This window comes from Trachymyrmex cornetzi, unplaced genomic scaffold (assembly GCF_001594075.2).
Source record: "Trachymyrmex cornetzi isolate Tcor2-1 unplaced genomic scaffold, Tcor1.1 scaffold65, whole genome shotgun sequence".
NCBI lineage: Eukaryota > Metazoa > Arthropoda > Insecta > Hymenoptera > Formicidae > Trachymyrmex > Trachymyrmex cornetzi.
The window spans coordinates 574,882-599,731 of record NW_017299970.1 but is presented as its reverse complement, the minus strand read 5'-3'; the positions used below and the strand labels follow the sequence as shown (position 1 = coordinate 599,731).

Below are 24,850 nucleotides of genomic sequence, written 5' to 3'. Positions count from 1 at the left end.
GCTGAGCGCTATATGTGGCTTATACTGCTCTCTTCCGTTTGCGCGATATACATTATTTTAGTTGCAAAAGGAATACTCATAGTAGAAAGTCAAATTACAAGAGTATATATCTTTTTACTGTACTATACTAGCAGTATAAATATGATAATGAATATTGATATTTTATTAAAACAAGAATAAAAGGAACCATTCAGTTGTTAATGGGTAAATATGTATGTCAATATGTGAAATCAAATTTCAATTTGCTTTCAATGTTTCGCAGTTGCAAAATAAAAAAAGTATCAATGAAACATAAACTTAATAGAACGCATTTTATGATTACTCCTTATATAACTACTTCATGTGCAATGGAAAAATTACAAAACAAAATTTTAACAAGCGAAAACAATTTTTTAGAAAACAAGATATCTCTTTATTTTCGTACTTGTAACTTTAATTTTTGCAAAAAGTTAATGTTTAATATTTTTTAACAAAAAATACATTAACAATCACATTAACAAATTCTAAATTCTATTTTTCTGAATTGCTTTTCTGCAAAAATAAAACGTGAAAAGAAAAGATGCTAGATGTTTAGGTAGGTGGACAAAAACGTGACATTTTGTGATTTTAAAGGAGCAGATGTCTATAGAAAAAGAAAAACACGAAAAAGGTTTTATGTGCCTCAGGTAAAATCTAGTGATGAATACTATGCACCGATACTATCTCGTACTATGAAAACGTAACGTACTACGAAAACGTAAAAACGGAAGGAAAAGGGAAAATATCGCCCAAAGATGCGATCAAACATCAACATTGGCGTTTCATTTTAGAAACGAAAATAATATCTTTGATTTTATATGTTCTTAAAATTATTGCATGTAATAAAGAAAAAATTAATATATGTTTAAATATACATATATTTATATATATTTGTATATATATTTATGTATACATATTTATAAATTATGGTGTAATTAGGTCTCGGCGAAATAATTTTACATATAATGTAGCTTATAATGTAAACAAAAGATGTCATATCAAGATATTCACAGAGCATCTTCGATAAATTATATCTCAAAAATTGTCCATTAAAGCCTTGTGCCTATGATATCTTTTGTTTACATTATAAGGTACATTACATGTAAAAATTAACTGGTTTTATCGGGACCCAATTTTCCATATAATTAGTGAGAGATCCTTTGTATAAGGTTTAGAAAATTGACTTAATCATTTAATCAAGTCAACAAACTGAAAGCATCGTATTTTCGAACGCGATATTACTTGACTGATTTTATATATATAGATATATACACACGTATATGTAACAATGCATGATAAGCATGCAATATGGAAAGCATGATATTAATTACACAAACCTGTGTAAAAGGCAGTGGCTCCGATGTTGCACCGCAAGCTCCACAGACGCTTTGCTCGACGAGCGTCATGGCAAATTTCTGATGCGGCACACAATGCCTCGCGCTGCACATATCTTCAGCCTCGCCGCTTGCGATGTGAAGGTGTATGCGCAAGAGAATGTTTTCCTGAAATTGAAAAAAAAATTATGTTATCTGGCACGCATTCCTCCATGTTTTCTGTCGCAATTCGTAACCCGTCTTTACAAGGCCAAGTTGAATGTAGATAAAGCAGAGATATATCTCTGATATTTCTTATAACGATAAAGTATATAATTTTATTATAAAAATGTATGGTCATCAACCTAACATGTTCAATTTAATGCGTAATAAAGATACGCTAACCAGCAAATACTACTTGATAAAAATTATGTATTTGAGAATATGCAGAATAACGGTATATCACGATTATGTTACTGTCCTTGCATCTATTGTACGTTTTCGCTGTGTAAGTTCCAACTTGCATTGATATTATTCAACCGACTAGTGTTGACATACATACGAGCATACTAGTGTCCAACGTGACCGTTGTGCAAACGAGAAAGTAGTGTACTAGCGATATTTGCAAGACTCAACTAAGATTATTATTGCTAGTCCAATCTCGCTTGTAACTAGACATCATTAGAAACATTCGATCAGCTTCGAAATATTCAATAATGAAAATAACGAGATTCTGCCTGCATCAGAGAGCGAGAGAAAATCTGAAGGAGAGACCTCAATTTGACTTAATTCCATTACATTTAGTATCTAAATGGACCTTTTATGTCGTATAAAACTTTCTATTATCATCAAAAAGTTATTATCAAGAAAATTCTATTACACTTCTTGAATTCTCTCGAGAAGAAAACTTCTCATTTTGAATATAAATAACATATCATTTTTTTAATCTTAAGGAATTATTTACATTATTTGTCTGTACCGCTTTTCTCATAATACAAATTTTAAAATCCAATTAATTCCGAAAGAAAATCAGAAAAATTGTTTCAACAATTACGATTTGTTGTAAACAATAAGAAAGTTTCCGCAACAAGTTTTGATCAAGTTTAAATCTGATCGATTGCTAATTGGTGAATTGCGTTACATGTATCAATATCTCGTAGTTTTAATCAGAAGTAATGGCATCTAGAAAAACTGAAATAATTGATACTTACGAAACATTCTGCCGCGTCGTCCATAAAGCCGAGCTGAAACCTCTGCTGGTCGAGAAAACTCTCGGCCAACGCACGGCGTAATGTGTCGGGTGGCAGAGCGCTCTCTTGCGAAAACTGCAGCTGCGAGAACAGGTCCTGGAACAAGACAATGTGAGGATTTAATGCACGAGCTACTAAACAAGATCTCGCCGCCGAGCGAACGTATATGCATCGACAGACCGCGGAATGAATAATAAATACCAATGTGAAATATAGATAAACAAAGACATATTATTATACAACTGTACTAGTTTTATTCATGTATATGTTAATAAGTAAATAGTGTAATAAAATATATTACGATATTAACATCTAGGGTAGAGTTTCCTTTAGACTCAAATAAAGATTTGATTTTCATTGATATTGCATTCATTAAACTATCAATATCTTCTTGTATTTATTAGTCTTGTTCTGTAAGTTGCGTGACAAGCTCGTACAGAATATGAAAATGTAACAGACTCAACAGGTGGAATAAATATTCATTGTACCATGAAAGATGAAGAGGTCGGCTTTAATCTAGCACGCATACAACGTCGAGAACGCTGCGTCTTAATTATACATATTATAACAATTAATCTAAGATATTTTGATATCACGAAATATTAAGATAACAAAATAATTTTCAATACGGAAACTTTTTAAATTTTAGTTGCGTCACACATATAATACAAATCTTTTAATAAAAATAAAATTATAGTTAAAACCATAAATCACTGTAAGCGAATAAATGTGAACTTCAATGACAAAAATGTAAATAATTGCAGACAGATAACTGTAAACATTTCGTAAATAAAAGGAGGGAGAGAAGAATAAATTTAATTTTCTTGCGCAGAGTTATGTTAATCTTTACGTCACCGCAAATAGAACCGTTGATTGTGATAAAATCACGTTGTAACGCTAAACCAACTGCATTGCTCTGCTTCTTTCATTTCCCTAATCAACATATCTACCAGATAATCAGACAGTGCACAGAAAAATTTGTTAAACGCAAGCAGTTTTGCAATAAGAAGATAGTAAATGAAGTCCCTGAGTCGACGGGTACATGATGGGACATCTACCATACTTTATCTCGATTTTTATTGCAACGGTCGCCGTATGCCACCGCTGTGATACATGGCAGAGGTCAAATAGAAGTACCGAACCGGTCGTAATTTGCGACCTATCGGCAGCAGCCGGGTTCTTGTAGATTTCGTAACTAACCCTCCCTCCCGCGATTAGTAACAGTTACATGTAGAAAGTCGGTGCTGCGCTTCAAAGTGCTTGCCTAACGCAGCATTTCGGCAAAAATGCGTTGGATGTAAAAGGAAGATAGAACAGTGAATAACTCAAAGTACATTATGTAAATCACGCAAGTTGCGAATTTGGTTTCGCGATTTGCAAAAAATCAGATAAATACAAATGATAAGTAAAAATTAATGAGATAATAGAATAATAAAGTAGAATTGATTTCTGGAATTTTCCGACGAATTTCAATGGTTCAGTCGGAATTCATGCCAGTCATTCTGTTACGTTTGTTGCGTCTGGATAGCAATCTAGTACGCTACTACGTCAATTCGCGTCTGAAGTGAAATTCTTCAATGAAAGTTACTGCATGTCGTGTACTAACTGTCTACTGGTAGGTAATGATGCTAGTGACAGATGTGGTACGAGTGCCGGTCGACGTAAAAGCGATGATAGTAACGGCACGTCCATGTGCATCAGGAAGAAGAAAACACGACACCTGTTCGAGGCAGGTTTGTAGCCTGACGTTGAAAAAAGCTGGTTTTAGCGTACGTATGAGATATTGTATTAGATATAATATGTTTATCAAAAGTAAGCGGTGCTTTATTAATCATAATCATAATTAAACGATGCTAAATCGTATATTTCTCGAAATTTAATAGAGTATTTCTAGAAATAATACCTATTGCGCAGAAAAAGTGATTGTTAAAAGAAATAATAAATAATGTTCAGAATTAATAATTTTTAATGCTCATCTGCCCTCACATAGAGAAAAAGAGAGAGTGAAAATTATAACTATACGTATAATTCTACAGAGACCTTCACACGAACAAGCATTATCAAGCTACGATGTATAGCAATTTAAGAGAAATCATGTGGATTGTCTTAAGGTAATTAGTTTAATGACTAAATTCATTATCGGTTATTCATTATATCTAGATTAATTAACACTTTTGCTATTAAAAGTACAATCCTGAAGAGCTCTAATGTGACTCTCTAAACTTAAGCTAATGAAGAAATCAATAAAGTATAAGCGTACTTTTTTCAGATCGCTCAGCTCAATATTGTAAACCGAGTCTTCTTTCTCCATACCGCTGTCTTCCCCTTCTTCTTTGATTTTATCTTCGATTTTAATTCTTTTCTCATCACTTTTGATTTCCTGATGAGATTTAGCAGGTGACGGTGGGGCCGTCGTCGGCATGGATGTCGTCGCCGACACATTCTGACGAACCTTTATCCACTTTAACATTTTTACATCTTTCGTTAACTCAAATTGGAGACGTAAATTTCATCGTTTTTATTGCAAATTGTGATTATCGTAGACATCTTCAAACGTTAAAATATGTACAGCGAAAGATTTAATTAATTTAATTAATTCATTCGAACGTTAATACGCTCCAAAATTAAAATTAAAATATCGCAAATGCAAAATAATACATCTTCCGGGCCAGATAAAAATAAGTGCAAACTCCTACTCCATAGAAAAAACTCTTCATATCGGACTCTTACGATAACGTCATTTACAATGTCTACACATGACATTTTACTTGCTCACTTGATATTATTTGATATATTTGCTTTGCAACTTCATGCTGGGTGTATTTTTCCTTTGTCAATTTCCCTTTTTCTTAGGCGATAACATATACCGTTATCTTTTCTGTTTGCGTCCTCGTGTAGAGCCTTAAACTACGATGGCTGTGTTGTATTAAAGATAAATTAGGGACAACGTCTGCTTTTTACTGTTTCTTCTCAGTAATCTTCAAAATATAAAAATATTTTTAATCTCCTTCTCATTTTCAAAATTATTAAGCGATATCGCAATGCAATAAATACCGCAAGCGTTATTTTGTGACGTAATAACTTTGAATAATGCTGCAAACGCGATGCATCAGATAAACGCGAGAGCACGAAGAAAGGAGATACGAAGGTTGACGATGAGCAAGCAGGCAGGCAAGAGCCAGAGAGGCAGATGCTTCTTCATAAAGAACAGAGGAAGAATCGTATCCAGCAATTGCATTCCCGGATATGCTGGCAGAGCCGTTGCTAGATAAATCGTAGGCTTGGTTGAAAACCTAAACTCGTTTAGCCAGCGAAGTCTTTTTGATTCACAAACTTCGCATTATTGTGATAAGCTTGTGACTCCAATATCATCTTGATTTTAAATAGCAAGTCTTCGGAAGATTCGGAAGAATATTCTTTAAGAATTCATCAGAGAGCAATCGTTTGAGAAAATTAGTTGCAAGAATTTAAAATAATCGTGCAGTAAAAAATCTTGATAAATTTTCAAGATATTTATGAATATTATATAAAAATTTCTTTCTGTGCCATTTCTTCAGACAAAGTACAGAATAGTTTTGAGTAGATTTATAATTTCCCGAAATGACGACAAAGTCATGGTTCCATTAGATGTTAATGTCCGATTCGAATGTTGGTGTGGATCACTTTGTTCCATCCTGACATACCACGTGCTCTTCTCCTTTTGCCACGTTAGCTTCTCAGAAAGAGGAGTAACTTTCTTTCATCACATTATCGCTATTCCATCTGCGTATCTCAATTCCAATGAAGATTTTAACGTAATTACACAGTCTGCTGTTATATTGCCTAATTAACACTTATCCATTTCTCATAAAAGGATGTTACAACACCATCACGGAAGTAGACAATACCGTCGCACGTTCTCTCCTTGTAAATACTTTACACTCCAGTTCCGGATTATCAAGAAGCGCGAAAACGAAAACGCTTTCCTTCGTACAGCTTCGACAATTTCACAGCACGATAGCACGGAGAAACGTGGAGAAGGAGCTCGGAGCTACCTGCACGCGGCGCCGTGTTGCACCCGTACCTGAAGCCAGCGTCTCGCAGTGTGCTGGTGAATATCCCCCACCCTCTTTTCTGGTTTTCTTCGTCTTCCTCTTCTAAGGGGCCACACAGTATCCCCTTTCTTGCTCCATCCCACCTTTCGATAGACCCAAGAAGTCAATGACGTCACCCGCTTAGCTGTCCTACGTTCACCTACCTACCTGAACAACCTGAACCACAGCAGCTCAACCAGGAACGTAGCTCGTTGAAAATTTGGATGACCCATTTCTTCCAAAGAAGATAAATCATCCAATCGCTTTTATGAAAATGTCAGTTTTATGCCATTGGAGAAAGTCATAACAGATACGATGATTTATTACTGCTCAGAGTAAGTTTATTTTTGCATACAGCATAACATAATATGCCATAATATTTTGTATTAAATTACAGAATACATTAACCTTAAAATGTAGCTAAATTAGACATGAAGCTATATATACAGAATTTGATTCGCGGAATTTGACTAAAAATGCAAACGTTCTTTCGCGATAAAATTAATACAGATCAAAAATAAAAAATTCCTGTTTGATAACAAGATATTGAAACATTAAAAAAATCAATACTGATAATTTATCCTAAAAGATAGTTTAGAAAGAATCCACTGTAATAATAAATATCAGCTAAAGAGCTCAATTATAAACAATACGATTATATTCATACAAGCGCATTCATAACATTTGCACATACTAAATTTTTTGAAGAATATAAAAAACTGATATTTTCTTACAGTAAATATTGTTAATCAAATTACATAAATATATTCAAAAGTTTTGCGTTCCACTCCTGACACACGCTTAGTTGAGTTATGAGTACTGTTTATTAATATAAAAAAAATATACAATAAACAGTAAAATATAAAGCTAAATTTCATGTGTATAATTATATACAGATAAACACAAACTCGCAATGGACGATTATCACTAAAATATTAATCAAAATTAAAGTATTATGTTTAATGTTATATTGCGAAAAGATTAATCTTTCATGCGCGCACACACACAGTATCAAACAGGAAATTGTGTGTATTAAATTCTGACGATATTATTTAATCAAGAAAGTGTGGGTTGTCACGTAAAAGAAGTAGCCACTTACGTACAAGGACTTAGAACATTTCCTCTCTCATTGTAAGACAGGATGCAAATCTAATTAGATTTGTAAAATACTCCATTCCAGACATATTAAACGTTAATCTACATAAACTACATACCTACTCTCAATCTAATTGTTATGTGGAAAATCTTGGCAATCGAGTTTCCTTAAATACCCTTTGGGAAAATCGTATTAATTTCAAATGACAAGAAACAACAAGAAAAAACATTCAAGAAGAAATACATTATTAAATATAAAATGTAAAAGAAATATTAAAGAAAAATCAAGAACTAGCAGTTTAAATCAATTCTCAGTACTCCGACACGCAAGTTCAAAGGAACTATTAGCGGCAGCCGGAAATGATCCGATAATAGCGGGAAATTATGTCAGGTGTCGGTAGCCAAAGTGGTAATCTGTAAATGTACTTTTACCACAAATTGTCGAGACGTGCAAAAAAAGTGTTACAAACTGCATCTTCAGCAAGATTACAAGATGTATCACATGTTATTTAAAGATAACAGTTGTTGGCGATACTTAGTTGTTGACGAATACTTTTAATTGACATTTTCATGAGCTATGTTTAAATTCCCATTCGAGTCACCTATAATCATTATTTTTTCATCTATAATATATTATTCTTGTTATTCACTAAATATTAAATATGGATAAAACGATATACGGAGAGCACTCGAATGGGAATTTGAACGTACCTTTAATTATACAGTCGTCTGTTATCGTGGCCATCTAACAACTAACTGTATTCAGAATACAAAATATGCAAAGATAGAATTATGCTTTAGTATTGCCGATATGATCTGTACCATTAGAGACATTGTACGATTCGTATCATACAGCTGCATCGGAATTGAATTCCCATAATGCAACGATTAAATAAATTTTTAACATTCCGACTTTTCAGAAAATGCGAGTATCTAAACAGGAAATACTTTATGAAGAACTATTGCTTCCTGAATAACCGTAAAATTAAATTACATTGTTTGCGCAACATTAAAAATTCTGTTCCCTTCCTAATTAATTTAAGCAGAATAACTTGGATCGGACACCGATAATGAAACGTCGAAAAGACTTATATATATATAAGTTAAAATATTTATAAATTAATTCAAAGTGACATATTTAACGAAAATTGCAAGATTCATATATATTGCCAGAAGATATATTCTTAACGTGTAGATTTTTTTTAAATTAACAAATAAAAAAGATTGTATCACGTAGCAAAGGGTTTTTATCGAAGGATTCTTACTCCCAGCAGCCTCCCTTCCTCCAAAATACGTTCGTGATGAATCATCTCAGGTATTTCATACGAGTTAAATTCTTCGTTGAGTATTATAGATACTGATCATCATATTGGTATGTAAGAATCTAATCCTTTTTTTTTTAGGATCTTTTATCACAGAGATTTCGTTCAAAAATAATTATAGTTTACATAATTCAATATTAAACGTTTACAATCAGATTAATAACTTATTGCAATTTTAGAATATATGTATGCAGAAATAAAATTTATTTACATATAAACAAACTTACTTTTTACATATAAACAAAATTACTTTGTAATCTTTCTTCACGCTAAAGATATAATTATCCGAAAATTGTAGGCCTATTGTCAGTGAGATAAGAAACTGTCTTTAAGTATCTTGAAAAGATATCATGAAATTTACTTCGAAAAATGTTTAATCTGAAAACCTGTTTCTGTCTAGCCAACTAGTAACAGGTAGATTTCCTATAAGGAATCTAATTTCTAGCTAAGGTTTAGGTCTAAGGGTAGATCCTAAAAGCTACTCATACGACACGTACGTCTTCTGACGTGAGAGGCATTAAAACCCAAACTCACTCGGCAAAGCTATTATCTCAAATACCAAGAGCTTCTTCTTTGTTTCCAAGTTGAAATTATATTACCCAATATTAAATTGTTGAATTATAAATAATAATGTACGCAATTTAAATCATAAATTATTGTCACATGAATATTCTCAAATTATATGAGCTCTATCCAGTGCCGTACTAGTAACGTGCTGTCTACAGTAAGAAAATGAGCTTTGCTGAATTACTTTCGAATTGCAGTAATTTTGGGCAAAATTGCGCCGGTTGAAAGACGAATCTGGCAACAACAAAACGTACACGTTCTTCCGACCGGTAATTGTTCTTGCAAATCGCACCCGGTACCTCTACGCTTGAAGCAATTAACTCTCAAGATTGTTAATTAACCCCGTGAGAAGATCGGTGAGGAACTTGCGTTTCCACCTACTTCTCGAGTAGCCTCGAATTGCCTCGAATGCGCGACGTTACTATCGCATCTGGCTTGAAGCTAGTTTCTTCTCGTACTAGAAACAGTTGACCTTCCACGATAAAAGCAGACAACGCTTGCACAAAATGATGGACCTAACGCGCGATTATAGTTGTGGCGCTCCTCGCCAATCACGAACGAAAACCGAGAACATCATTGTCCGTGGAGCATCGGTCCCGTTACAAGTCTTATCTCTACATGATTGCAAAGAACGTGACAGAGAAAATGATAGAGAATACGATAGCAAATAAAGTCAAGGCTTCTATTATCGGTCTGCGTAACAGCAAAAGAAGAAAGAAAATTAATAAATTCGTGCTAATACAGTGAGCCTTATTAATATTTTTTATTTCCGACTTTCTGAATTTACTGTATACAAATATTTGTGCAAAGATGCTTATTAAAGTAAAATGTGTAAAGTTGTAAAAAAATGTAAAATTTGTAAAGTTTGTTAATATTTTTTATATTTATATAAAATAAAATATAATATAATATATTAATAGTTAATTTTTTTTATATTTATATAAAATAAAATATAATATAATATATTATTAGTTAATTTAAAAATATGTTTGTAAACTAAATAATATAGCAAACTAAGAAAATTACAATAAATAATAAATATATAAATAAACAATGAGCCCATCAATGCAAAGTTAACATCTTTGTTGTGATTATTGGTTGAATAAATTGCATTTGTATCACAGGTTTAATGCATGCGTGCGAAGGGAATAGTTTGCGCGTTGAATGGAAAATAATAAGCTCCCTCACGCATAAAATATCAAGACATTTTATCTGTTCGGCACACCCCATTTTCGCTATTACCGTGGGATCATTTCGAAAGATGATTCTCATTGAATTTCATATAACGTAAAACTTATTTTTAAAAATACTCAATTTCTTCTTCATATAAAAATTGTCCCGGGTTTCCTTTTGCTAGAATGCTAAGCCACAAGAGATTATCGATACGTAAAAGCGTCAAGGTAGCGTATTATAAAAGCTTAGAACATATGTCATTGCGTGCAACTACTGTTATCAATCGCATTATAATTAAGGAAGGAAACAAAAACAGAAGATGTTAATGAGCATATTTCATAAACAATCTCTCTGCATTTGCGTTAGAGATTCTTTGAAAATATAAATTACATATAAAAAATAAATAATTACATTAAAGAAATTGTCTTCTTCCGCAATTTTGATTTGCTTACCTTAAGTGCACAGAAAATGCAGGATTCACGCATGCACGCATGTCCGGAGAGCTCCCTGAAGCTTCTTCGAAATATGTCGAGATGCCACAAGACCTAAAAAATAAAATTAGAAAAATCTTATGACATAATTTCTTAAATCATAATTTGCCGATAAATATTTTTCAGAAAAATATAATAAAAATTTATCATACTTTTTTATTATCAAAAAAAGTTATATTTAAAATTTTATATTTAGCTACATAAATTTACCATCCACATTTTTGGAATTTACACGAGTTAACATAATCGTATGTGTCTGCATCTGACAATTTTAATTTGATTACACTATTTGTATTACATGTTTTATTATATTATCAGCCACAAAATGGACTTGAATAAAAATTTCGGTATTAGTTTGAATGAATTTATCATATCCCTTGTATTAGCGTACGTCACCAAGTCGGGAAAGGTAATTCGTGGGTGTACACATACACAAACAAAAATGTAAATGTGTCGAGACCCTATATGGCATCGATCTACAGCCATATACGACAGTAACCCAATGCGAGCGCATTATTATACCAGGGGAAAGTAAATCACAATTTCCGTGCCCCCATGTCCTGCATAGCGGAACATAATTTCCTCTTTTCTTGTATTACGATGCGAAACAATATTCGGCACTTTTTAGAACGTCAAATTAAGTACTTTTTATTTATTTTTTTTTTTTTGTAGAACTTTCCGCTTTAATATTTTAATGATTATATTAATTTATATTAATTTTCATAAGTTAGATATTCATATTAATATTTATAATTTAATAGTCTTAGAATAATAGCATGGCATAAGTATTTTTTATATAAAATATGATATATTCTACAAAATATATTCTAAAACACATCACACATGTTTACTACTATATGCAATAAGAAAAATCTAATTTCGTTGTAATTTCAATCTCGATCTGGCGCAACTCGCCGGCTCGCGTAAAGGAGCAGTGTCGAGCACCATGGCTTAGTGCCGAAACACAACCATGTCTCCAGATAATCACAGTAATCTATATTTTATTACCGCCTCGCAAAATTTATCGTAAAAGGTTAATGCCGCTCTGCAGAAAATATTTTTGTTACATGGATCCATGCGACAAAAAATAGTGAGACTGGAAAAGCAAAGAGAATCATGTTAAGAAAAGTATACAACTTTCAAAATTAAGCGAATTTTGAAAATAATTCTATTTTCAATTATTTTTTATATAAAATTAATAAATCAAATTCCATTTCTCCTTCCCGTCTCTCTCTCTCTCTCTCTCTCTCTCTCTCTCTCTCTCTCTCTCTCTCTCTCTCTCCTCCTAATAAACTTAATTTCTGAGTAAATTAACACATGCATACTATTCTTTCATCTCATTGTTATTATTAATTATACCGTAAATGATTATGCATTACACTTTTTTCCTTTGGAAAATTTACTGCAGGATTAGAATTTTAAAGCACACTTGTCTCAAGTATACTTCGATATCTGTTAATTAGTTTGCTACTCAATGCGCGAACCAATTAGCGGCAGAAGCCTGCAGAAGACTCGAATGTAACGGTTGTTAATACTTATTAATCCAGTAATTATTTATCGAGCATCAAGCATATAATTAATAATTTTTAATTGGATACAGTAATATAATTATATATAAGTATTAAAAAAAGTATTTATATACAGGGTGTTTGAAAAATAATGATAAATCTTTCGCATAGGAGCAGAATGGACTAAACTGAGAAGAAAAGTCCTCTATCATTTTGCAATTTTTAGCAATTAATATCTTGTTAACTATTACGAAAATTGCAAAGTAGAGGACTTTTCTTCTCAGTTTAGTCCATTCTGCTCCTATGCGAAAGATTTATCATTATTTTCCAAACACCCTGTATATAATCAATTTTTTTTATATTTCTGTATCTTTATTTTCTTCCTTTATCATAAATATTATTGTACAATATGAAAAGAAGATATTAAAAAATCGAAATTTATCGCAATACTTATAATAATTAAAACTAACTAAATTTTTTAATTACTTTCTATCTATTGATAATATATATTATGAAATAAGAATAATTAAATATAATTAACATATAATTAAAACATAAAATTGAAATATGCGTCACCATTCTTCGCATAATTTACTGTTTACCGAAGTGTGTTAAAAAAAATTCAAGAACGATCACATGAATTGTGTCTGATGAGAATTTCAAAGTGCTCCAAATACCTAGTTACTGCTGCGTGACGATCGTGCGAGATATTTTCTATGATACTACAATTACAAAGCTCATACGGGCTACTTCTGCACATAGTAATAGATGATATAAAATAGCGCAAGACGTCTTTTTCAGTACTCACTTATTTTGACGCTTCAATAATTTATTTAAAACTTTATAAGTGATCCATTATTACTACAGGCATGCGTAAAAAGGAGTAAGGGAACACTTGGTCCTTCTCAATTTTGATAAAAAAAACCAATTAAATTATGAAAATAATGTTTACGACCAAAAATTAAACGCTTATTAACCATGTGTGGTCGTATGTTATTTGTACGTACATATGTTCGTTGAGGATCTTTAAAAATTGACTTTAATATAAGTATGTTAATAAAGTTTTATGTAAAGATAAATTCTTCCCCTTGACTGAAATCCTGAGTACGCCCATAATTATTGCACCAATCATATAATAAGAAACAAGCTACTACGCGGACATCGTTTTACCGCGTTTTCTGCAACCACAAAATGTCTGATTTCAAATGATTGGGAAATCGCATTTAAAACTTCCAGTCAATTTATGATGTATTCACTTTATCGAAAAATTAAATTGTCATCCTATATTTGCCAATAAATTTAAAAAGATCATACTTTTGACTATCGTATAAAATCGCATGGTTCACGTTGGATAATGTTAATTGATTGCAGAAAAAACGCATTGTGCATTCCGCGGGATTTTCTACAGCGTAACGAACAGAGAGTGCCGCTACATTATCGTTAGAAAATTACGTAAATAAATTATCCACCGTTTTATACAACCACGCCCCACAAATCGACCTTATACCTTTCTACAATAAGAATGTATAGATATTTGCGTTATCTTGCAATATTTTGAGTTGTAAAACAGATCTAAAGAAATAAAAAAACATTTGTTAAATACACATTGCAAAAAAATAAATAATCTTATTTAGTTAAATAAAACTTGACTTCAGAGCGCTTGTAAATTAGGCAACAATATTTTTATCACAATATAATTATTATTACAAAACATTTTATAATTATTCTGAAATCTTTTATATAATAATAATTAACAGTTCAATGTAACATTTATGATCAAATATATTACATACTACTTTATCGCATCAACGCCCTCACTGTCATCTGTCAACGTGTTACATATATAAACAAACATATCATAACAAACAGTGTAAAGCATTTAAATCATTAAAATGCTATAGATACATAATAAATAGTCGATTTTCATGTCTTTTCTTCCATAATGCAAGAATATCGACATAAGATGATTTATACGCCGCGGATGTTCTGAGAATCAACAGGTTCTCCGCGTAGGATAGATATAACGGTATACACATATATTATCACGCGATATCGTATCTCAACTTTTAATGACATCAGGCGATTCCAAAGGTGATAAACCGAGATCAATAAATAATAAATAAAATAATAAAAAAGAAAAGAGAAACCGTAAGACCAAACCTTGGCAATCTGGAAGAGGGCCTGCCTCCGCGGCCTCTGATCTTGCTTCATAGCGGTTGGTCGGTTTACTCCAATTTGCGGTCACCGTTATTTCCTCATAAAAATCCGTGGCAAAACACTCATAAAATCATCGACAATCCTGTCGATTATGAATTGCACTATACATTACACACTGGATCCCGAATAATAGAGGAAATGTAAGACGCGATGCGATCGCGCAAGATACTCTCTTAAGCGGGCGTCGATGCAACAATGCCCGAACGAAGCCGGGAGACTTCAACAGCGACTACAGCGCCACGCAAGACTCTTGTGGGAAGGTAAGGAAACGAGCGGGGACCGGTGAACGCGGTCGTGGTCCCGCTGATATTTACTATAGTACAATATATAGTATGGTGTAGTATGATGTTCTGGGTCTTACAGGGGCGCATCTCTTCTCAGCGCGTCTAGAGAAACTGTTCGCGTAAATTTGTTTACTGATTCAATATTTTGATAAACATACAATGAGAATTTTCATTAGTTCGTTAAAATGCATAATGATATATCTTCCATTAAGCTATTTTAAGAAATTATCACCAAAAATTTGTATTGGTCTGTTTTCTGTTCCTGCACTAGACTGTTCTAGAACTCTCTTTCTCGCTTTAAACAAATATCAAACGTATATCTTTTTCACTTTAAGTTCCAAAAGTGTACACTAGTTCAGCCACAGAAAACAGATCTTATGATTAAAACCAAATAAACTTCAACGCTTTTGATCTTCTATTGTCAAAAATATATATAATTATATAAATTATGAAAAAATTGAGCATAATATGTCGACTTTAACATACTCATTACATATTTGTAATATAAATATGTATTAACTCATTATGTACGTGAGCGATAAGACAATAATAAAAGATAATGATCAATAACAAACAGAATAGAAATATTCTAAGCTGAAGTGTTATTATAAATATTATCTAATCTACTAAAATCATCTAAATGAATATCATCTATATCATCTAATGCAATTTATCTATGAGTATAGAATACTATGAAGATCCGATCCTAACACATTTACTATACAAGCATCGGCTATTTTTACTACGAAGCTACAGCGTGGGTGAGAGGCCCGGGGTCAGTCGGACTATTGAGGAAGGGATGAGGGGATAAGCGGCTTTAGAGTGGGGGTGACCAGGTTTTCAGAGGAGCGGAAAGGGGAGATAGTGAACACAAAGTACCGCGGAAGAGTATCGGTATAGGGGAAAGGGACGAAGAAAAAGTAAAGAGTGGGAAGTGGGAATGGCGAATGAGACGGATAGGAGAGGGAGTCATGGGACTGACAATGCTTTACGTTACGCTACGCTGCTACGAGAGATCGTTACGCAATTTGATTCGGAAAAGAATGAACGGGCGATTTGGGAACTCTCTCTTTCCCCTCATGTCTAGTGGATCTTTATATCCCATGTCCGGTGTATGATAGACAGTCTAAATTCAAAAAAGTGTATTCTCATATGCTTAGAGAATAGATTACCATTTGCTTTATTAATTAAATATAATAAATATAATGTATACTTTTTAATTCACGCATTTATTTAAGAACATTTGTTTCATACATGGAAAAAGAAACAAAAGGAGTACGTTGTTTTATCATAAAAATATTATAATTTACTATAACAATTATCAGGATAATCACAACATTCGTCAAAAGTGCTGCCTTTTAACAGCAATGCTGCGAAAGCAGCTGGTGGCAGATGAGTTGTTCGCTGCCACACAATAGTGGAGTACAGCACGAGAATCTCTTTTTGCAGTACAGAATGCGTTTACATATGGTCATGCCTTCGACAGCAATCGATACACGCGTGCGAATTTTTTCGAGTGCCTACACAATGGCAAGAAAGGCAGCGAGTTATTACGATACCAGTTCTTGCAACAGAGTGCATATAGGCCCACGGTAGCGTAATTGTATTGTGCACATGGATACCTTAAACTGTCCCATAGAGAACGCTTAATAACCGTGAACACGATGTAAGTATGATACAACGTTGCGTGTAAAAATATAAAACGTTTTGTCTCTATAGTAAAGTAAAAGTTCTAAAAAAATAAAATTCTGTTTGAGTTGCAATCACCGTTATTTATGATGTAATGTAAATCATTGGTAGCATTTAAATAAGGCCGATTACAATCCAACTACTTAAAACGCTTTATCCGCAAATCAATCAAGAAACACGACGTCGGTTGATTTACTTAACACCCACACAAATGGATTTGCATGGCGCCGTTGACTGTTACCTAATAATTCCCGTAGTATATACAGAGAAAAGAACAAATATAGATACCTATTCTCTGTTAAACATACGACGTAAATTAACATATTATCTTTTAAAAGAGTTAGATTAATAAGAAATCAATTCTATTTTAAGATTATTGTAACTTAGCTGTTCGTTTGTTAACGACTTAACAAGAAATAGCAAATTTTTTACTAAAGCATTAAAATATATTAATTCTTTATAAAAAGGGAGATTTATAGGAATAAAAGAAAGATATAATAATAATAAAATAATTTTGTAAATATATAGTAAACACAAAAATATAATCTGTAAAGAAGTGTATGTTCGTTCTTGCGCGAGCACTTTTCACAAAGTGCGCAAATAATATTATTAGTGAAAAGATGCCAATACTCAAAGTGCTAGGTTTCTTGTGTGCGTGGGCTGGTTCTGTGTGTGTATGGTATCGGTTTACTTTAATCAGCGTAAAACATTCGTAAACACGAAAGGGGCTCGGGTAGGATCGTTTGAAGATTTCCAGACTCCACTTGTGAATCATGACAACTCTCTTCACGGAAAAACGAAACTCAGAGACAAAGAAAATCTTTGTAAATCTTATTCGCGATATGTATTTTCAAGGACGTTTCACTAATTTTCAGAGTGTCATATCTTTTGATCCCTGAAGGAAACAATTTACTGTATACTTCAGTAATATTACTATTTTCGCGTTTTCACAACTCAAGAAAATTAAAAATAACATCTAAAAATGCAATAAAATATTGTTAATAATTTCTATGGCTGTAGAAAAATTCATAAATTTAATTCTATAGATATATAGAAATATACATTCTCTGCTGCTTCTTCTTCTTCTTCTTCTTCATATCTCTCTCTCTCTCTCTCTCTCTCTCTCTCTCTCTCTCTCTCACGTAAACAATTAAAGAAGACGCATTTAAATAGAAATATAATATTATTATTATATTACGTATTTCCATAACAAACAAAGATCATTTAAAAAAGAGATTATCAAAGAATGTCACCGTTAAAAAGTTAGCAGGTCATTATTTGAAGATGTTCTTAAATCATCGCGCTTTGCATTGGTAAACGGGCCACTCCAAGCGCATCGCATAAGATTCTATTGTTCGAGGCGAGGCATGAAACGACTTCGCGATGGACGTTAATTTCCCACCGGAAAAATGTTCATGTAGGCGTGAAAGCGCGAGAAAAATATCGGTGTACTTGAAGATCGAATGAAATCTATTCATTATTAACGATTGATTCGAAATGTCAAGTTGAGGAATTTAGTTCCTGGATACATACAATCATATAACATTTGGAACGCAATAACCGTATTTTTTTACATGTACTAAAAAAAACATTACATCGTACAAAAACATGAACAAAACGTGAAGGTTTCACGAATGGGTTACACGACAATTTCCATGAAGGAAGAGAAGATAATGTTGGTAGCAACGAAAACCCCTGGATACTATATTTTAATTTTCTACGGATTGATAATATTGTATAAGTAGTAATCCGTTAGTTCGCGCCGTTTTTCAGAAAACTAACGGATTTACTACTTAACAACGTTACCCATAGTAATCCGTAGAAAATTAAATCGTGGTGCCCAGAGGTTTTCTTTACTACCAACATTATCCCCTCTTTTTTTATGGAAATGTCGTATAACCCACGAATGCATTTCCCAATACGGTGCAGATGAAAACTAGTTTACTAGGAATACTTTTTTCAAAAATAAGTTTATAGAAAATTTTATTAATCTTCTTTATATATATAAATATAAAAATTTAAAATTAGACCAACAATCCAACAATTGCATTCGTAAACTCTATGTATTAGAATAAGGGAACATTTTGCACGCTTTTCAAATAAACTAACTAGGGAGCGCAGGTGTAACAAAGATTTTGATGCATTCGTGCAGCTGAGGAGGGACACTGAAGGGAGGCTACCCAAGCCTCGGATACAAAGAAGCAGGTACAAGAGTATTCAAGCTCGACGTGAGGGTCGATGGTGACTACCTGCTGCATTTTTGAACAACCTGAAGTCGGTGTGTCGCTTAAGCTGGGGTGGATCAAGCGGAGTCTCAGGTGTGCGCCAACGTTCAAGCGCCAACGATTATCCATTCGTATTCAGCGATGTGTGACTTCATAGCTGATGGCTTTTAACCCTACGTGTGAGGACTATTTACATCCGAGATGATACCGGGGCGAGCGACGAGCTCCAATTGCACACGAGTGTTCAGTTTCGAGTGCGCAACACGAGAGATAGCTTTAGAGAAATCTTAAGCTGCCTAGTTATCGTCAGATTACGATAAAAACTCTTAGTCGACAACTGAGCAAGACTTTCAATCCTGATTCAGATTATGCTACATATATGTAGTATAATAACTCTTAATAACCTGTGAGTGAAATTATTATTAACATAATACATGTTTTTTTAATTTTAGATTGAAATTACATATGGAAGAAATAGATTAGAGGAACAAAATTAATTCTTTTACAATTAATTTACTTTATTTAATACTTAATAACTTTAATAATTATTATATCTTCCAGGCAAGTCTGTGCTTTAATATGGGTATTCGTCTAACTTTCAAATTTGACCGAGTTGAAACTGTAAAGATAAACTGCAGGTGAGTCGAACTACGGAGCGGCGAATAAATGTCAACCTCGGAGCAGATGAGCATTCTCGATCTTCGTGATCGAATCACACGGTGAAAGGGAAGGGTTTCTCGAGAAACGCGCTGAGCGCAGAATGCCAGCACGGCGGTAGACTGCTCATCTCCCATGATTTATGCAACCTCATTGAAGACGATGCTATCCCCGTCGACGATTCGTATTCGTTCCGCCGTCGTCTCGTTACGGCATCCAGCAAAATCTAGATCGTAACAGGCGAATCTAAAAGTCGAAACAACGATCGAAGCTGTCTTGTTGTCGCATGAAAGACGACTTCCAGCAGAAGAACGGTGATGATATCGTAAGTTTTGCTTTAATAAGAAGGTTACAAAAATATTTTCTTAAAAAATTAATTTACAGGATAATGTTGGGACATTTTAGAATGTTTGAATTAATTAATCAAATTAATCGGAGGAAAAAAGCAATATCTCCTATTGAGAATTAAAATAAAAATATAATATAATTTGTAATCGAGCATATGTCATGTGTACTCTTATGTTTATATTTTAATGAATGACATTGCAGGGAAGAGAGAGATATATAATCTTACCAACTATAAAACGCAACTTCATGAATCTTTCAAATAGGAAGTGATATGATGATTCATTGAGAATTCTCTCACGTGTAATAGATTGGGAATAAATTTGTTTCGCATATTAGGATAGTGATGATAAAATACGTATCTCTGGAAAACGTATCAATCTTCACAGAAAAATACTCGGCTTATGAGAATTGATGGAAATATGAGGCTAAATAAGAAAATACGAACATCGCAAAATAGATTAGACGACCAGATCTAAATTCTTGCAAAATACATATGCGAGAAGTTTCTTATAACTGTAGACTCGAGATTGCATAGCTCGTCTGGTTTGGCCGTTTCCGGAAAGTTGTTAGGCAAATGAATGTACGGGCACTTCCCACAAGAAGGTAACAACCTGAAAAGAAACCGCTAGCATCCGATATGTTCTCTCACTGTAAATGAGATTCGACATATCATTATTTTCCTATAACTTAAATTATATGTTACTTACAATATTTGCCTACAATTTATTAATAAAAATTTTATTTCTCACAATACCCTCTCTCTCTACTAATCTCGCTTCTTAATTGTTATTCTTCTAAATTTCATCCGCTTATTGTTTTTATGAGATAATTGCTCAAACATAAATATGTTCTGATAAAAATATTCATAATAATTAACCGCGTAAATATACCGCGAATCAAGAAAGCTTTCTAATAATTCAAAAACCGTCGATTGTTACACCATCGTGAAGTAACACGCACGTGCTGCAACTGTGAATGGAAATAAGAACTAAGAAGAATATATTGATATCGAATTGTATATATATAGGTAAAAGGAAAGTGCAATCACTACATCTGCGTGCACCTGCAGTTCGATCACTTCCTACAAGGTTTAGTAGGCGAATTCCGACTACGACGAGCCCAAGGCAATCAGCATAATTATCACCAAGAAAAAGGACAAGCTCATTGATTACATCGAGCTGACAAGTACTCAATCATTACGATCAAACGCTCTGATTGCAAATTTAAATCTAAAAAAATTAAGACCTGATTGAATCTAATCGCGGAACGTTGTCCAATTTGAAATATAAGTTATTAAAGTTATGAGAAAGTTCTAAAGTCATTCATAAGTTATATAATAAAAAAACAAGAAAATTTCGATTTATTTGTTTCCTAAACAAACGATAGATTTATCTTATAATTTATCATATAAGAATAAACAGATTTTCTTCCAAAAAATTCGAAAATTGACGTGAACAAGAGTTACAATTCCATTGGTACTTGATTTTTGGAGACTCATGATATCTTCTATTGTTTTCCCCTTCTTCATACGAAGTGTTAGCCGAGTCTCTCCACTTTCCAAGGTGCTACTCGCACGTGCGCCGTTCACCGCGATAAGAAGAAGAAAACGACGAGTACGACGCACAAGAAAGAAAAAACAGAATGCCACGAAGAGCAGGCGAAGAGAGCGGCAATGTGAGGGCAAAACTGGTTTCCTCTACGCTGTTATGATGGCGATGCCGTCCATGAGGCGGCATCAACGAGGCGACGTTTATACGCACGTGGCGGGATGTCGAGATTAAAGCAGAATCATCATTTGATTTAATGCTTTAGCCTTAGCAAGACGATATCGAGAAAATGTCTGAATTGAACGCGCGAAAGAGCGGAACTTGCGCAAAAACGGTTTTGCAACGCGCAACCAAGCTCGGTTCACGCGGAATTCCTAGTGAACGTATCCGCTCCAGTATTCACTCGTCAATCCCGAGCATGTAACAAAAATCCATCGTATATTAATATGACATAGATTTCCTATTAAATCAGCTTTTAAGAAGCATTAAGCCATTCTTAAGAAGCATCCATAAGAAAATAAGATTGTAAACGTATGAGGTACATTCAAAATACTAATCGATTCACACTGATTTAATTCTTGACAGCTACGATTTCTTCATCGATAAGAGTACTTCAATTTCTCTTTCAAGAGATAGAAAAGTCACTACAAAATCTGAATTATTCAGAGACACAGAATATAATGGAACACTCATTCTATTTAGAGTGCGATCCACTTAACTTAGCTACGAATGTTTTGAAGCATTCTTTGATTGGTCAATTCATAAAATTCTTTCTTCTGATTGGTCGGAAAAATTTACAACGTTAAATGGATCGCATCCTTATGAAATAGAAAGATAATATAAGAGAGTAATATAGTTGAAACTTATTATATTTTTTTTTAATTCTACGATTGCCTTTTTATTGCTAGAAAAATAAATCATTCCTTGTTATCATCGACGTAAAGAAAAATTAACTATTAGCAGAAGTAGGTTATTTTGCAATGGTAAATCGAGGGAGGACGAGTTCCATACACTCTATAGATGGATTAATACAGCTGACATGCATTTTAACCGCGCGCGAGAGGAACCACGACCGCATCGCGAGTCTCCTGCGCGAGAAGAGAAAACCCGTTGTTTTCGTATAACTTGCAGGAGGCCGTACTACCTCGAGAAAAAGAAAGAAGGAGAGAAAGAAGAGGTGAAGTAGAAAAAGAGGAGTGATACGCGAGAGCAGGATCAACAGAGAACCGGTTTTCCAAGAGCCAAGAAGCGTACGGAGTACGAGTGTGTAGTGTACACGAGTAGTAAAGGAGGCTAGCGTGGCCTGTTACGAGAGAGAGAACCGGTTCCACAATTCAAACTGGAGTAAAAGTGTATTGTATCGTCGTCGACGGTCTTTGCCAAATCGTCTCGTGCACTTCCATGTTTACAATCCAGAGCATACCGTAAATGGCTCGAAGAGAAATAACTACAATTTCTGGATAAAAAATAATATACTATTTCACGTAAAGTCACAGACATAAACATTTCTTGACGAGATAAATATTTCTTAACAAATAAAAGGAGACCATGTAGATAAATTTTTATCAATTTATTATTTTATCAATTGAAAGTTTATGTTTAATTGCGCGATTTCTTGACATTTTTTTTGATTTAAATATCTACATCTTTTCGAAGCTACATCTTTTATAAGTCACCGTACGTAAGTGCCTCCCTGCGACGGAGAACAAGTTTCCGGACTAGAATCATTATCCTCTTTCGATTAGAAACGATCATCACTACTCTTTACTAAGAGATATATTTCCTTTTATCGATTGTAAAAGTTAAACAGGAATAATTTTAAATAAACAGCATCAAATATTAATTTCACTCGCATGTTGTTTAGAGTTTCGTCTCAAATTATCATAAATATTAAGTTAAAGTTTATCTCTAGTTCGCCGTATATAATTCTGCTCTCCTCTTTCACAATAGAAATCGGATACTCCATTGTGTGATTGCTCGCATTCATTGTCCATCAGATCAATCGCTTGAAAGTTTACTCGTGGTTGATTTTGTATAATAAAAGATCGATATTAAAGAATGTATTGTAAAGTTACAGCGATATCTATGAATATAGATAGCATAACACCAGAATTTAGTACTCGCTTGTAAGATTTAATTAGTCATATTTAAGAAAGTTTCTATATAATAGCTATATTTTATTTTGCTAAGTAGTGCATTATAGATAAAATTAAAGAAAGAGACGAATAAATCAAAATAATTTGAAACAAAGAAAATATCATATAATTTTTTTTACTAAATAACAGGGGTAATATTTTTACACCTACATATTTTAAAAAACATTATTGCACACCGTATCATAAGTATGAGAAGAACCATTGCGAGAGAAACGAACATCTCGGTAAATCCATTGGGATAACCTTTACCACCGCTTCTGCTTTTCGTAAAAAAACATCCAAGGACAAAGGCAGCGCGGGAAAGGTTCCTATTGGTGCGCAGTTCCCGCGAATTTATATTAAGGGTGATTTCAACGCCGGCCATCGTGGCGGGAAGATGGTCTGATGGACCCCGCCATGCATGCTGCGCAAGATGTTATTACCATCAGAAGTCCATTTACTCTTAAAAATTATAATCTTCCACGTCGCTAAGGAATGTGTCTTTTGAACATTTCTTTTCGAATATATTATGGATCAAGTTTAACATTTCCATATTTATGTTACAAACATTATTATTTAACAGCGAATTATTAACTGATTTATATTCTCTTCACGATCATAATTTTAAAAAATTATATATTCTTAATTTTATTAAAAAAGTTTGAAGATAAAACCATGATCTTCCATCGTACACATAAGATTTGGGACAACACGTAGGCATATTCGAAGGAGCTCTCTCTTGGATAGTACGAGTGAGCGGTTCTTTGTTTCTCTCCGTAGACGCGAACCGAGGTCAAATGAAACGTGAGCGAGAGTGGTCCACGGTCGCAGCTTCACAAACCAGTTTCCGTTAAAAAGATCTGCTCGGCGGCGCCACCGTACTGATGGCTATAAGCGCGCTTTCTGCGCGGGACCATGTTCTCCAGGGCGGGAGGATG

The 24,850-nt window shown here is 33.5% G+C and overlaps 1 protein-coding gene across 4 annotated transcripts in view; it reads right to left on the bottom strand.

Moving 5' to 3' along the window:
- ec (ubiquitin specific peptidase echinus) overlaps positions 1-24,850 on the bottom strand; it is a 68,613-nt gene that overhangs the window by 6,992 nt on the left and 36,771 nt on the right. For 2 of the 4 annotated variants that reach the window (XM_018516847.1, XM_018516848.1), the window contains 3 exons: positions 11,264-11,356; positions 2,543-2,677; positions 1,356-1,520 (listed from right to left, as the gene is read on the bottom strand). In XM_018516847.1, the coding sequence (XP_018372349.1) occupies positions 1,356-1,520; positions 2,543-2,677; positions 11,264-11,356 (393 nt within the window). Of the gene's footprint in view, positions 1-1,355; positions 1,521-2,542; positions 2,678-4,841; positions 5,112-11,263; positions 11,357-14,970; positions 15,028-24,850 lie in introns of those variants that run through there. The other 2 variants (XM_018516850.1, XM_018516849.1) reach the window with 2 other exon arrangements.